Source organism: Cervus elaphus, chromosome 18 (assembly GCF_910594005.1).
Source record: "Cervus elaphus chromosome 18, mCerEla1.1, whole genome shotgun sequence".
NCBI lineage: Eukaryota > Metazoa > Chordata > Mammalia > Artiodactyla > Cervidae > Cervus > Cervus elaphus.
The window spans coordinates 76,523,614-76,537,496 of record NC_057832.1 but is presented as its reverse complement, the minus strand read 5'-3'; the positions used below and the strand labels follow the sequence as shown (position 1 = coordinate 76,537,496).

The following is a 13,883-nucleotide window of genomic DNA, read 5'->3' as shown; positions in this document are numbered from 1 at the left end:
ATTTATTTTAAGTCAAATGAAACCTAGTGGCTTGGCAGAAAGCTAGAGGAGGTGGCAGGAGGGCCGCTGAAAAGCCTGTCTCCATGCGCTCCATCCCCCACCCCGCCACCCCCCGCCAAAAGAAAAGCCAGGAAGGCAGAGGAAAGTGTTTTAAGTTTCTAGTAAACACCGTTTAGCAAAAGAATAATAGGAAAGTTATCCCTTTCTCAAAGAGGGATGGAACTATAATTGTTGCCTTTAGCGGAGAGCTCAGATAAACCGCTGGGACTCATTCTACAGTGACCCATCACTGCATTCATCTCTTCTTGAACTTTCGGTGAACCTGAGATTAAACAGGGGTGAGCAGCTAAGCAGTTTGTTGTTAGCAGCCTTTTCAACAACCCTTTCAGACTGAGTAAATATTGATCGGTTTGAATCTGATTGCCCCAGAGGAAAACACCAGGGCATCTGAATAGCCTCCAAAAGTAAACTTTCAAAGGTGAATCCGAGAACAGACTTCAGATTCACAGCACAATTTCAACTCAGTCTCATTTGAGGACACCCTGAATTTCTGGGGTACTTTGAATGAAGGTGAGAGAAGAGAGGAAAAGCATTTGAAAAGTGGAATTTTATACTGTGATTAGCCCAAGTCCCTAATTGAGACTCTTGTCCTTTTAAAATTTATCATTAAAATGTTATTTTCTATTTTCCATCCTCTGTCATTTCAGTTACCATGGCTGTCATTTTTTTAAGGAGCTAACTGTGCTCTTCAGAGACCTAAACAGAAAAAGAGAGACCTTGAAATAAGATGTGTTAAGCGCCTTTGATTTAATCGATAGGGACAACTAAAAAGATACAAATGTTTTCCTCATTGAAAGGTATATTAATGCTTCCTAAATGCATTGCTTGCTAACTGATTTATTCCATGACCTAGAGAAGGCTTGGGATGTTTTGCCATAATTCATTGTTCTCCTCTCAACTACATTAAAACAAACTAGCACCTTGAAGATTGGAATCTCTGGGATTCCAGTGGGTCGGCTCTGCTTTTAGATATTGAAATCTCAGCAGCGGCATGCAAATGACACTTTAACACATTAAAGTATTTCAAAACCAGCCATCTGTTTTGCTGTGTGGTCTTATACTAATAAACAAAAGATACTGTATATGGCCAGGCGGGAAATGAAAGAAAGAGTTGACTGACTTTGAAGTTCTCTTCCATCCACTTGAGTCTTTTAGAAGCAACCCCAAAACCCAGGAGCTGGGGGGGGGATGCCGCTGGTTATCGGGTGCTCTTGATATGGCCGCGGCAACTGCGCCTGCAGAGTCCAGGCTTGCTCCCTTTGACAGGGAACTACAGGAAATCTCAAGGATGCTCTAGGAGGCCTGCAAATTATAAGCTTTTGTAGGATTTCTCCCCTCCCACCCAGAAACCCAGCCCATCCTTTGTAAAACACCCTTCAGAAAGGAAGGAAGTCATATGTCTGTATTTGTTTGTGATGCTGTAAAATTTCTGCTCTGCTCTTGGGGCTAAATTACAGCCTCCAAAAATGTGTGAAAGTAAAGGGAACATGGTAACAAATCTGGGAGGAGGGTCACTTAGAACTCTTTGCTTTGCTGGCTTCCTGTATTTGACAGCAGCAGAAACAAGTGTTGGTCAGAAGCAACTTGAATATTGACCAACTTCAGGGCAGCTTCCACAAGTTCACCTGGAAGAACCTGTTGAACCTAGAGAAAATTAATTTTTTTGTCTGGGTTATATGGCATGAAATTAGAGCGGTAGACCCTTTAGAGCCATGAGGGCTGTGAAATCAAAGCTGAATCTGATGGGAATGAGATGTGTAACCCAGAAGGAATTGGGAGCAGGGGTTTAAAAAGTGACAGGAAGGGGTGGATATTGACAGGAGGAATTGGAGGAGGGATGCGGGGTTTACTCAGTACAGATCACACTGAGTTTAAACAGTGGAATATTTCGGCATACTGACAACCCAGAAAGAAGGAAGAGGGGTGGGGTGGGGACCTCATCCTCAAACAGCTTTATACTGGAGCTAATTAAATGTGAATCTCTTGGTTCACTGATGTGAGGAAAGACTGACTGAAGAGTTTCGCTTTTGAAGGAGATTCTGTTTATACATATGTCAACATTGAGTTGGAGGTGAAAAGGTTAGTACTTGACCCAGGAAGTATCCATGTTTGTTTCAAAAATAGATCTGCTTCATAAATTTCTTCACCATTCATTTTTTTTTCCATGATGAACTTTGATTATAATATAATAACTGCTGCTGTTTTAGAGAAAACCAACCTATTTCACAGACAGTGTTAGGTGCAATTACACTCATAGGGGAAGTTTCAGCTACATGATGAAAAGCTTTTACTTTTTTTTCCTCAAGAAAAGGCCCACCTCTTTGAAAATACACGCCTTCTCCCCTTACCCAGGTGAAATGATCCAACTTTGGAGAAACCAGCAAATTGTAGCCAAATTGAAGCATGTCTGAAACTTGAATATATTTATTACAGACATCTTAAGACCCGTAAATTCTGCTCTGGATCACACCACCCCCAGGATCCCAGAGCTGTTAATGATTGTACAGGAAATGGGAAATATCACAAAAGGATAACTGATAGAATTCAGTGTGGTACTTCGGGGACACCAAAACATTGTGCGACATGCAAAAGACTTTTCACGAATCACACAAAATATACATTCATTGTGCCATCCATCACATTAATAGTTGAGCTGAAAATACATCACATCCAGCTAAGATAACTGTGGAAGGAAGAAGCTGGTTTGAATAATACTTTTAGGTCCCAGATAATCCAGCACAAATTTTAAATAGAGTGTGGCCAGAGAAACAAGAAAGGGGTGGGGATGGGGAGAGACTTAGCCCAGGAAGCAAGGTTTCTGACCCTTGTATTCTGCAGGCCTTCTTAACTCACTGAAAGAACAAACTGAGGCTACCCTCTGAGGCATCTGATTGATTTTAAGTGAGAACTTTTATTCTTTAACCTATAATCACATACAAAGTTGTACCAGCTTTGAGAGTTTGCCCACCCTGTTTTAATCTAAACATTAATCTAAACATTTCTAGAAAATCTGTATAAAGATAAATCTTTCAGGACAAAGTATTTACAACCAGCAAACTCACGCACATGGAATTAAATTAAATTAAGGGATGAATTAATTGTGTAAACACGCTCATAGAGAATCTCTTCTTCATGAGCTCTTGGACTCTCTTCTCTCTCTCCAGCCTACTTTCAGGGCAAAGTAGGAGAGGACTGTAAATATACAGATAGATAAAGGATGAGAGGCCTTCCTCTGATATATTTCTGCTGGCAAAGGAGACCATTTTCCAAAGAGCATCTGAAAGGAGCAGTAGGTTCAGTCGAAATCTCCTAAAAGTAGGGGTGTTAGGGGCCATCAGAAAATTGATGCTGGCACTCCAGCTGCCTTAGGGAGCTAACACCCCTCCCCCCCCCCCCATCAAGTCTCTCATCCAGAATTCTCTGGAAACACATTATCCCCAGCCAGGAGTTCCCCAGATAGGATCAGAAAGGAAGAGAGAGATTGTAAATGGAAAGGAAGATAAGCTAAGAATGTGCTTTGGGTAAGAAGTCCCAGCCTGAGGAGTAGCCCAGGCTGCTGAGTGGGGCTGGGGCAGCCTCAGTGGGAGGTAGGTAGAGTGTCTGAGGTAGAAGAACCCGGGGAAGGAACGCAGGGCGAGGAGCTGGACTTCTCTGAGGATTCTTCAGCCTTCTCCTCGCTTCCCGTCGGAGTGGCTGGAGAGATGGGCAAGAGACCCTCCTTCTCCCGTTTCTTCTGCTTCATTCGGCGGTTCTGGAACCAGATCTTCACTTGGGTCTCATTGAGCTGCAGGGACGCGGCAATTTCCACCCTGCGGGCGCGTGTCAAGTACTTGTTGAAGTGAAACTCCTTCTCCAGCTCCGTGAGCTGCTTGGTGGTGAAGTTGGTGCGCACCGCATTGGGCTGACCCACGTAGCCATACTCTCCAATTTTCCCTGGGGGCAATGAGAGGAAAAGGTAAAAATGTTTATAATCATATCAGATTCCCTACACGCTTCAGAGCAACCTTCAGGTAAAGGAGGGAATCAAGACTTTCTCAACCTAACCCGGGCTTGGGAGGATGAGTGATGAGGTGTAAAGTGTTAATCTGAAGTCAACCATTAGCATGATCAGCCCGTGATTAATGGAGCCTGGAGATATTAACAGAATGCCCTACACACACACACACACACCCACACACACACCCCCCTACCCACTTCCTACTTCCTAAATCTCTAAAATTCAGCCCCTTTGGAAACACAACAGTCCCAGATGCTCCTTTGCCCTCAAAGCACCTGGGCAATCTCTCCACACCCTAGAACAGAAGTGGGAAGCAAGAGCTTTTCTTAAGGGGAAAAAAAAAGGTTAATTTTCCTTGGAAACTAAACATACCAGCTCCTTCCAGAATCATAAAGGAGCATTCATGGAATGGCAAGACTGACCTGTTTTGGGAGGGTTTCTTTTCACTTTCATCCAGTCAAAGGTCTGTGCTGGAGAAGAGGTCTCTGATGGAGGGGAGCGACAGGCTTCTTGGTGGCTGGCGTGGAGAGGGGACAAGGAGTTATTATACGTGGCCAGGGCCAGGCTCTGGTGCTCTTGTCCATATGAGTGGTGAATGTACTGAGGCGAGCCCACCGCGCCCCCGGCATAACCCTGGTGGTGGTGGTGATGCTGGACCATGGGAGATGAGAGGTTTCCAGAGTAAACAGCGGGAGCGCACGAGGGGTACCCACCACTTACTTCTGCTTCCTGATTTAACGCGTAGGGGCTGTAAGGCGCGCCGAAGTTCTGCGCGCTGTAGCTTGGACCACAACTCGAGTGGGAGTAGGACACTCCCAGGTTCCCAGAAGTCTGATAGGTGGTCGGTTGGGGGTGGTGATGGTGGTGGTGGTGGTGGGGCGGGCTGATCTGCACACCCCTGCCCACTAGGAAGCGGTCGTCGCTGCCACAGCTGTTGGCACTGACCGCGCACGACTGGAAAGTTGTAATTCCGTGGTCGGAGGGGTAGGCTCGCGCTGAGCAGGTCCCCGAGTCGCCACCGCTGAGGATGGGGTATTCCAGGAAGGAGCTCATTCTTGCATTGTCCATCTGTCACTGAGTGACCGGGTCCTGCGAAGTCCTGGGTGACCGTGCCAACTTTCTCACTTCCTCCATGGGGCCCGAGAAGAAAAATGATATGAATGTACAGTGCGCAAGGGGGGGGGGGGGGCGGGAGGGCGGAGGGCGCTACGGGAGGGGCACGTGATTCTATCAGCCAATGGCGGAGCCTCCTGAGAAAGTTTGTTGGCTCCTGCGGTGATGGATCACCGTTTCAGTGGCATTTAAATCCCCGGCGCTCCTCAGTCTAGGTGACGCGCAGTCGCCCCCCCAGGCAGCCTGGGCGGCAGCAGCAGCTGCGGCGGCCGCAGGGGCAGAAGCGGAGCGCTAAGGCGAAGGGGAGCAGAGGCCGCTTTCTGCGCGCGCCGACTCCGATCGCCCTCCCCCCCTCCGGGAGGTGGGGGCTGGAAGGCATCCCCCGTCACCGCCCCCCTCCCCACCGCGCACAAAAGATGAATTGGCAAAAGGTGAGAAGCACGAAGGGCTCCGCGATCTCTCGGGCTGGGAATCAGTGGGGAGGAGGAGCTCGCTGGGCCGCCACTAGCACACTGGCCGAGCCCGGAAAGCCAGGAACTGAAAGGGTCGCTCTCCGGGCTCTTTCCCTTCCGTCCCTTCTATGGTGCCTTGAGGAGGACCGAGAATGGTGGCGTAGGACGCGGTTAGGACACCAGGTCTCTAAAGTCGGGATGGAGAGGGAAGTACGCAGAGGGCTGGCTGGGAGGAACCCGAGTGGGCGTGGAGGGTAGGAGGGCAAGAAAGGAAACTTCCCTTCCTCAAGGAGGGTCCTGAAGCCTCCTTCCTCCCCCCCCCCCCCACTTCCCCATCCTCCCCACCCTCTGGCTATTAGTGTGGCAACCGGGAGCTTCTGTAATTCGACGCCCGGGAGAGGGGGTCCGAGCCTTGGGAGCTAGGCTCGCTGGCCAAGGCTGGGGGTGGCCCGGCTCTTCGCCTTCCCTCGCTCCTCGCTCTCCGCCCCTTTCTCCTCCCCACTCAGCTTTGCTTCAGGAGCCCTACGAGATCCGGAGTAACTACACGGCTGGATTTTGAGGGGTAGGAGGAGGGGGAGAGAGATGACGATAGCGGACGTGGCCAGCGTGGGGGCCGGGCCCTGCGCTGCAGGCCATCTGCCAGCTCCCTAAGAACCAGGGGCCTGCAGGCTCCCACCCGGGCCTCAAAGGGTGAGACCACAGCTCCGGCGAAGTACGATGAACTCTTCCTTCCCACCCTCACCCACCCCCGCAAGGTTTCTTGTTTTCTGGAGGGGGACGTTAGAAGTGGTAGAGCCTCTTTTATCTACACTGCCCCCCCCTCATTCTACTGCACAGCTCATGTGGGGGTGTGAGCTGGCAGGTGGGAGGGGCGGGGGACAGATGGCTGATGGTGGACGGGACATTCTCTTCTTCCCCAGCAACACCTCCTCCCTTTTGTAACTGACTGTGCAGTCCCTTCTGTAAACCTGCAAGTCTACCCCTAGAGAGACACTTGCAAACCTGAGCGTCATCCCAGGACAGCGTTCCTGTTCTCCATCACTTTCCTCTTACCCCGATGCCCACGGGGTCGTTAATTGCTCTTTACTATTAGGCCTCGTGTCAGCCTTTGGCTTGTAGAGAGAAAAGGCCAAACAGAGGCCAGGAATTGATGCATTCTTAGGTAAAAGAAGTCCAGACATCATACAAGAATTTCGCAGCCAATGCTGTACAGATTTTACTCTGACCATGTTCACCACATGGGGATCCAACGGATCAAATTTATCTGATGATTGTGTGTGGCTTTGGGGTTCCCACTCCCCTCCAGCTTTCCCTCCCCGGGTAAAAGAAGGAAGTTTTGCTTGAGGTAGGCACATTTCAGAGGTGTTAGCCTTTCAGGTTTCTGTGTTCTGTTCTCCACCTATACCAGTTCCATCCTAACCTGTGTCCCCAAGAGGGAAAACGGACGGACGTTTAACTGTGGATTCCCTCAGAAGCAAAGGCGCATTTCCCCCTACACATTTCCTTTTGAAAGGTATTTTCCTGTGACCTGTGACCTATCCCCAATCATAGTTGAGAGGGAGGCCCGGAAAGGTCACTCCTGCCCCCCAATTTCAGCACCTGGAGAACCTCACACTGGAGAAGGGAAAAGGCAAGGAGGCCCTCCTGGAGGTGGCTTCCTTGGGAGTGCCAGGCGTCCAGCCAGGGGGAGAGAAGGGGCTCTTGGGGGGAGGAGACAGGACATTAGGGGTCCCGGCTGGCTTTGCGGACGACCTGCTCCTCCAGCCGAAGCTCGTCGGTAGGTTCTGGCCCTTGCCTCACTCCGGTCCCTTTGTTGGCTTTCTCGGCCCGGGTCTGCACGGCCCCCTCCGCCGCAGGGCTCGCACCACGGAGTCACCCCAGTCTGCAACCTCTCTCCTTCCTCTGCTAGTTCTGGGCCTCTGAGCTCCTCTCCCTCCACCTCTCTTCCTCCCTCCGGGCTTCTTTTCCCGGCCTTCGTGGGTGGAATGTTTTTCTTGGGATCACACATAAGCTTGCGCTCGCACATAAGGCCGCTGTACAGCGGCGGGCGACCGACCCGCCTCCGAGCACCGCTCCCGGCTGGCAGGCTCCCGCGGCCGAGCCGACTCCGCCCAGGCTGGTCGCCCAGAGCGCCGCTCTCCCCGTGCGGCTCACAAAGGCAGCCTCCTCTGGCTTCGAGCCCGGGGGCTTCCGTAGCGCGGTTCCTTCCCCACCCCCACGAAATCCCAGGGCTCATTCCGCCGGGTAGGAGACCCGAGGTCCGTGGGGGCAAGTAGGCCAGCGCCCCACGACCCGAGCCAAAATCTCTTAAACCGCCCGTGAAGACTGGATGAAAGGCGAGCCCGGTCACTTGCAAGCCGCTTGTTGGGCTCAAAGCGCCTCTTTCATGGCTCTACTAGAAAGGGAGGGAGCGAGGAAGAGACAAAACGCCGCCGAGGCCCGGAGCTGTTCAGGGCATCCGCAGCTCAGCCAAGCTGCTGTTGTTTTAAAAGAGCAATAAAAATGAATTATGACTAAACGCCTTCTAACTTAATGCTTTCGGACGGGGATCCCCGGCAAATACGTAAGAGGATTTTTATTTGTGCATGTGTTCCTGCAATTGATCTCTTTGATGACATTCTCATTCATAGAAAGCGTTTGATTTATGAGTGGAGGATGAATCGCAAACAGCAGCGGCTTAGCCCTGGCCGCGGCCCGGCCGCTTGCCCTGCTCCGCGCCGCGCCGCGCCGCGCCGAGGGCAGGAGACCTGCCCGGGTCCTCACTCGCCTCCGCCGCTGCCAGGATTTAGGGGGCAAAAGGGTGGGGGAGGTAGGCAGTAAACCCGTGGAGAAAGATCGCGATTTCCTCATAACTTCCAATCCTTTGCTATTAAAAGCCGGGTTCTTAAATCAACCCACCCCCCCCCACACATGTTGCTTACACTATGCGTTTTCTCACGGTAAGTAGCCATCAGAACAGAGCTCAGTAAGGGAAAAATAAACATGGGGAGACATAAGAAGGGAGGAAAAAAAAAAAACAGAACAACCCAGCAACATCCCTAGATCACATTTTATTGATATTTCATTTAAAGTGCTTTCTCTCTTTCTCTAGAAACTGGGTTAATCTATAACCTGGGGTGTAGAAACACTCCACTTTAAATCTCATCTTGCTAACCTGACTTCAAAGCTTTAATGATCCATTATTTGCCATGTAAACAGATTTAAGAATGAAATATTGATTTTCCTGACCCTGGCGGGGGGGGGGGGGACAAAGAATCCTAGAATGACTGAACCAGAGGATTGGAAAGAACCCTTTCTGAAGTGCATTTTCCAGCTAGTAACCATTGTTTTGTTTTATTTTTGTTTTTCTGTTTTAGACCTGTTTGCCTGGACCCATCAACAGCTGGGAGACTAATCAACCACACTGAAAATGTTTGGGGATTTGTGGGGGAGGGGGTTGGAATGTAGATATTTGAAACAAACATGTATAAATAAATGAACTGTTGTATACTTAGTTATTGACCTGGAGACTGGTAGCTTGTTAAAGAAACTCCATGTTCCTCCTTCCTGGAGTTGGAGGTTTCTGTAGGCACTTTATTTCTCCACTTTCAAAAGCTTGGGCTTGGCCCAACTCTGAGGCTGCCCAATCCTGTTTCTATTACCAATTTAAATCTATGGCTTGAACCTCTATGTTGAAAACCTAATCCATTCCCTTAAAAAAACAAAAAACAAAACACACTTCTCAGAAGCCCTAACCCTTTTCTGGCTTTCCTTTTTGTTGCTGTTTCTATTGAAGACTTTGAACATGCCCATTCAATAAATATATTAAAATTGGAAAAGAAAGTGGATTGTGACCAGAATTTTATTTACCAAGTTAGACTAAAAGAGGAAAAAGAAACTGTTATGAGCCTTGAGAAAGAGGGGGAGGATAAAAATAAGCTACTTATAGCAAAGGAGAATTTATTCTACCAAAAATACGCATGACAATGCACCCTAACGTAATACAAAAATAAAAAGAAAGTGAAGATACAATAATATATGATCACTTTCTTGCAGGCCTCATATATTGCTTTAAGGAAATCACATAGAGGGTTGTTGGATTAGATTTAAAACAACTAAAACTCCAAAATAGTCTGGAGAAAAGATGACTCTGAAACTGGGTCAAGGGAATCACTAAACAGAAAAATCTTCCAACATTTAAAAGAGGGAGAGGGTAAGTCAAGAAGAAAATAAAATAAAAATTAGAATAAAGGAAAGCAAAACCACCTGGTCAAAGGGGTTTGGTTTTTGTTTTTTTTTTTTGTGATGCTTTGTTTTGCTTTAATGTTTTTAGTAATTCAGATGCTGCAAGTCGATTGTGGTGAGTGTGTCTGTAAAAAAGTCAAAGCTGTCAGCTGAAATATCTACTGGACTGTCGAGGGAACCCGGCAAACTGGGCGAGACTGCATCTGAAAGCTGCAGGCAGGAATCTGTGGAAAAAACGTTAAAGTCCTGCAAAGAGGGGACCTCGAGGGCCTCGGGACTGTCATTGTTTAGGCCAGAGCCACAGTTCTGGCCCATTGTTGACAAGCAGTTAGGAACAGTGGGTGACTGGTGCTGAAAATGTTTCAGATTTTTCTCATTGCTGGTTAAAGGCGAAACTGGGAAACTTTGGGAGTCACCATTGTGTCCATTGGAAGCCTGCTGCTGAGAGAGGGCATTTTGCTGAAAAGTGTAACCTTCCCTCTCCAGAAGGGCCCCAGAGACGCTGAGGGCTTGCTCAAAGAGCGACTTCTCTTCCTCGTCCTCGTCCACTTTCTCAGAGTCTTCTAGGCTTTTAAATTTTCCTTCGCTGTTTTGGTTCTCCTTGCACTGGGTCTGCCTCTTGTGCTTCATCCTCCGGTTCTGAAACCACACTTTCACTTGTCTCTCAGTCAAGTCCAGCAGCGCTGCAATTTCCACCCTTCGGGGTCTGCAAAGGTACTTGTTGAAATGAAATTCTTTTTCCAGCTCTAAAAGCTGCGTGTTGGTGTAAGCAGTTCTCAGGCGCCGAGAGCCCCCGCCGCTGCCATCGGCGATTTCCAGGGATTCTGAGGAAAGGGAAACCAACAAGAGACACGCGCACAGTTGGAGGTGGAGGGGTCCGAGCGGGGTTATTCCACTGGAGAATAAATATAGCAGAAAAGATCAACTGCAACAAAATGGCCGCCCCTGGATGCAGTAAAGCTATTGTGCTGCCCTTCCTGGGAGCCTAGCCTGGGGAGACCCCATCTCTTCCACCTCCATCAGATTCCTGCCTGTAGCTCCCCCCAACCTCTCCATCCGGGAGCAAACTTTATATTAGCCACACCACAATTTATAATTAATGCATCAGCTGCTTAGCTGAGCAAGAGCGATCTATCACTCTTCATTACTGTCAAAAAGCCAAACTCTAGGACAACTAGACAAGAGGAGGTCAGTTCCAACTCAAATAAATCATCCCACATTACACAAGTTAGGGAAAGTTCCCCCACCCCCTTCTTAAAAATATATATATGTCTCATTGTGGATCCCTTGTCTCCACATCAAACCCACTCCTGAGCCCACAGGGGAAGGGAAAGCAGCCAAGCATCTCTCCCTCTCCCCCTTCTCTCCCAACCCACTCTCCCTTCCCCCATAACCGCTCTCGGGGCAGCCCAGAAGGTGAAGAGGGTCCCAGGACCTGGGGCCAGGTCTTTGGACTGACCTTTGTGGCTGAGGCAGGCAGGGCCGGTGGCGGCGGCGGCCGAGGCAGGCGGCAGCACGGTTTTCTTGGCCGCCTTCTTCTCCTTCATCCAGGGGTACTCGGGCGGCTGCAGGGCGCCGGCGGGCACTGGGCTGCCGCGGCTGCCCGCGGGGCTCGGCTTGGGGCGGCCGCCAGCGCCGTGGCGAGGGTGACTGCCCGGGTTCAGGCTGGGAATGGTCTGCTCAAAAGGAGGAGGAATCAGTGTCGAGTGTGAAAGCGTCGAGGTCTTGATTGATGAACTTTGAAATGTATCAGCGACAGGGGGAAAAGATGTCAGGCACTCAGCGAGCGACGGCTGGCTATTGATAAAACCAATCTCTCGCTCAAATTCGTAATTCATGGCCTTCTCCTTGGAGCCCCCTCGGAGAAAAAGTTCCCTCTTCTGGAGGGGTTTGGGGGGGCAAGGCCCAGGAAAAAGGCGAGCGCGGAGGGGAAAAAAAAAATCTATCATAGAAGATCGCTGCTGGGGTGTTTTTTTTCTAATTCACTGATTACAGCCGTATGGGGACCGCGCTACTATTAAACTATTGAATTCATGGAGACAAGGTTGAAATTGGACCGAATTGGCTGTCACATGATTGCTTCTGCCCAATGACAATTTGGGCTTTAATCAAAAGAAGCCACTGTCTGTTTGATTGATCCAAAAAAGTCGGGAAGGAACGCCTCATTGGGGGCCAGCGAGGCTTTATTTACACTTTTTTCAGGGCAAAAATACATATATGTGGGTGTGGGTTGGGGATGCGTGGCAATGCGTGAGGGCGAGGTTGCCTGCCTGCCTCCTGATCCACACGGAGGTGGTGTGTGCGCCTGGGAGTGTGTGTGAGTGTGTGAGTGCGTGCGAGTGCTTAGCCCTGCTGCCGGTCCCGCCGGCGGCCGCCCTCTGCCTCCCCCGCACACTCCGCGCATTGTTTGGGACGTCGGGAAGACGCCTCGCACCTCACAAATCATTTAAGCACCTCAGTCTGACGCCTGCAGTCATTAACAAAGTAATCCATTAATCTTCAAAGTTTTGACACCCGAGGGCCACGCATCCCAGCCACATAAGTTATGCTAAAGCAGGAAGAAGAAGCAGAGGGAGAGGGGAGATGAGACAGAGTAAGGGGGGTCGGGGACAGAAAAAGAAGGATTATTTAGGGGGCTCCCCCTTTTTATTTCCCTTTTCCTCCTCCGCTTTTTCCAAAACCAGTTCCTGGATCTCAGAACTGATCTGCCTCTGATTTCCTTCCCGTCTTTCCCTCTTTCCCTCTTTTTTCCCTCTTCTTCTGTCTTCCTCCTCCCTCTCCCCTCTGTCCACCTCTCCTCCCCCCACTTCCCTCAGGCCCTCACCCCCCCCCCCGCCTCCCAAAGCCCAGCTCGGAGTCCGCGCCCCCCGGACCCCGGACCGGGGTCCATTGTTAGCCGGCTTTTCCACGAAAGCTTCGCATCTGGCTCCAGCGGGAAGCGGAAAACGGGAGGCGGCTCTCCAGGCTTCCCGACCCTCCTGCGCCATCAACTTTTCAGGAGTGGCTCGAGAAAGATAGAGGCATGTGCCAAGCGAGACAACAACCCCAGATCCATGTGCCCAAATCCCTGTAGCCAGGGCGGCGGCCAGCCAAAGAAATGCCGCCCCGAGCAGGCGCGTGCGGCTCCTGGCTTTCTGGGTTTCATACCCGTAGGGCTCGGGTGCGGTAAGTATTTCTGATTTCCAGGAAGTCTGTTGGAAGTTAGCAGCACGGAGGGAGAAGGTGCTTGCTTGTTCTTTCTTTTTCTTCTCCTTCCCTTCTTCTCATCCTTGTCGCTCTGATGGGGCTTGTTGATTCAGATGCAGTGAGTGCTCCTTGGCAGCGAGAATCGTCTCCTGAACTCTCCCGCTTCTTGGCCACCAGGGATGTTTGCACTCGGGGTCTGTTGTGGGAAACAGCACCGCGGGTGAGAAAGGGCGACCCAAGGAGGAATTATAAAGGTTCTGTTTCTCTGTTCACTCCTTTTTTTCCAACTCGGAGACTTGAGACTGAGCGCATCTTGGACTGTGCTGGAGGGTTCAAAAGATAACACCTTTAGATACCAAACAATAACTCTGCAAAAATCCACCAAGCCAGAAAAAGGGAAGGAGGCTGAGAGAGCAATCTGAAGGTATCTCTTTTCCCCCACACCGAGGATGATGATTCGCTTTTGCTTCCTTTGAAATGGACCAAGTGATCAGACTCCCCCTGGCCGGCAGGCATCGGTGGCAGGAAAATAAATCATTCTGATGGCCAGGGAGAGAAAGATTGTTGGGGGAGAAAAATCTACGTAGAAAACAAGAAAGGCTGAGCAAGCCACAAGGACAGGACTCCATCTCTGAGGCTGGCATCAAAGGGGCTTGGGTTGGAAATTAGAAAGTGGCCTCCGTCATTGACTAGCCCAGAGCAATGCCTTACAGATAGAGATGCTATTTTGGAAAATGTGAGGTTTTTTTCAGTTTTCTTGCTTTTATTCCAAACAAAGCTCTGAAGGAAGTCTGGGTGCGATCAATCTTGCTCACCAAAAGCCTTGACAGCTTCTGGCCCTTAAGAACACA

The 13,883-nt window shown here is 50.0% G+C and overlaps 2 protein-coding genes and 1 long non-coding RNA gene across 9 annotated transcripts; 1 reads left to right on the top strand and 2 right to left on the bottom strand.

Annotated features, from left to right (window-relative positions):
• Positions 1-2,478: 2,478 nt before the first annotated feature.
• On the bottom strand, positions 2,479-8,180 carry HOXA1 (homeobox A1). Of its 3 annotated transcripts, none has more exons than XM_043872193.1 (3): positions 5,968-8,180; positions 4,480-5,185; positions 2,479-3,993 (listed from the first exon to the last, which is right to left on the bottom strand). In XM_043872193.1, the coding sequence occupies exons 2-3, from the start codon at positions 5,123-5,125 to the stop codon at positions 3,638-3,640; spliced, it is 1,002 nt and encodes a 333-aa protein (XP_043728128.1). In that variant the 5' UTR covers positions 5,126-5,185; positions 5,968-8,180; the 3' UTR covers positions 2,479-3,637. The 3 variants fall into 3 exon arrangements, with proteins under 3 accessions (XP_043728128.1, XP_043728127.1, XP_043728129.1); XM_043872194.1 differs by lacking the exon at positions 5,968-8,180 and having other exon boundaries at positions 3,858-3,993; positions 4,480-4,574; positions 4,778-5,225; XM_043872192.1 differs by lacking the exon at positions 5,968-8,180 and having other exon boundaries at positions 4,480-5,230.
• Positions 5,382-9,115, top strand: LOC122674109. The gene is made up of 2 exons (XR_006334898.1): positions 5,382-5,601; positions 8,979-9,115. It is a non-coding gene; the product is annotated as an uncharacterized LOC122674109 (long non-coding RNA).
• A 330-nt stretch (positions 9,116-9,445) lies between these two features.
• HOXA2 (homeobox A2) lies at positions 9,446-13,801 on the bottom strand. 5 transcript variants are annotated; one of them, XM_043872189.1, is made up of 4 exons: positions 12,720-13,771; positions 12,301-12,394; positions 11,306-11,522; positions 9,446-10,670 (listed from the first exon to the last, which is right to left on the bottom strand). In XM_043872189.1, exons 2-4 carry the CDS (start codon positions 12,337-12,339, stop codon positions 9,931-9,933), a joined length of 996 nt encoding a protein of 331 aa, XP_043728124.1. In that variant the 5' UTR covers positions 12,340-12,394; positions 12,720-13,771; the 3' UTR covers positions 9,446-9,930. The 5 variants fall into 5 exon arrangements, with proteins under 5 accessions (XP_043728124.1, XP_043728123.1, XP_043728125.1 ...); XM_043872188.1 differs by having other exon boundaries at positions 12,727-13,771; XM_043872190.1 differs by having other exon boundaries at positions 12,994-13,771.
• Positions 13,802-13,883: the final 82 nt, after the last annotated feature.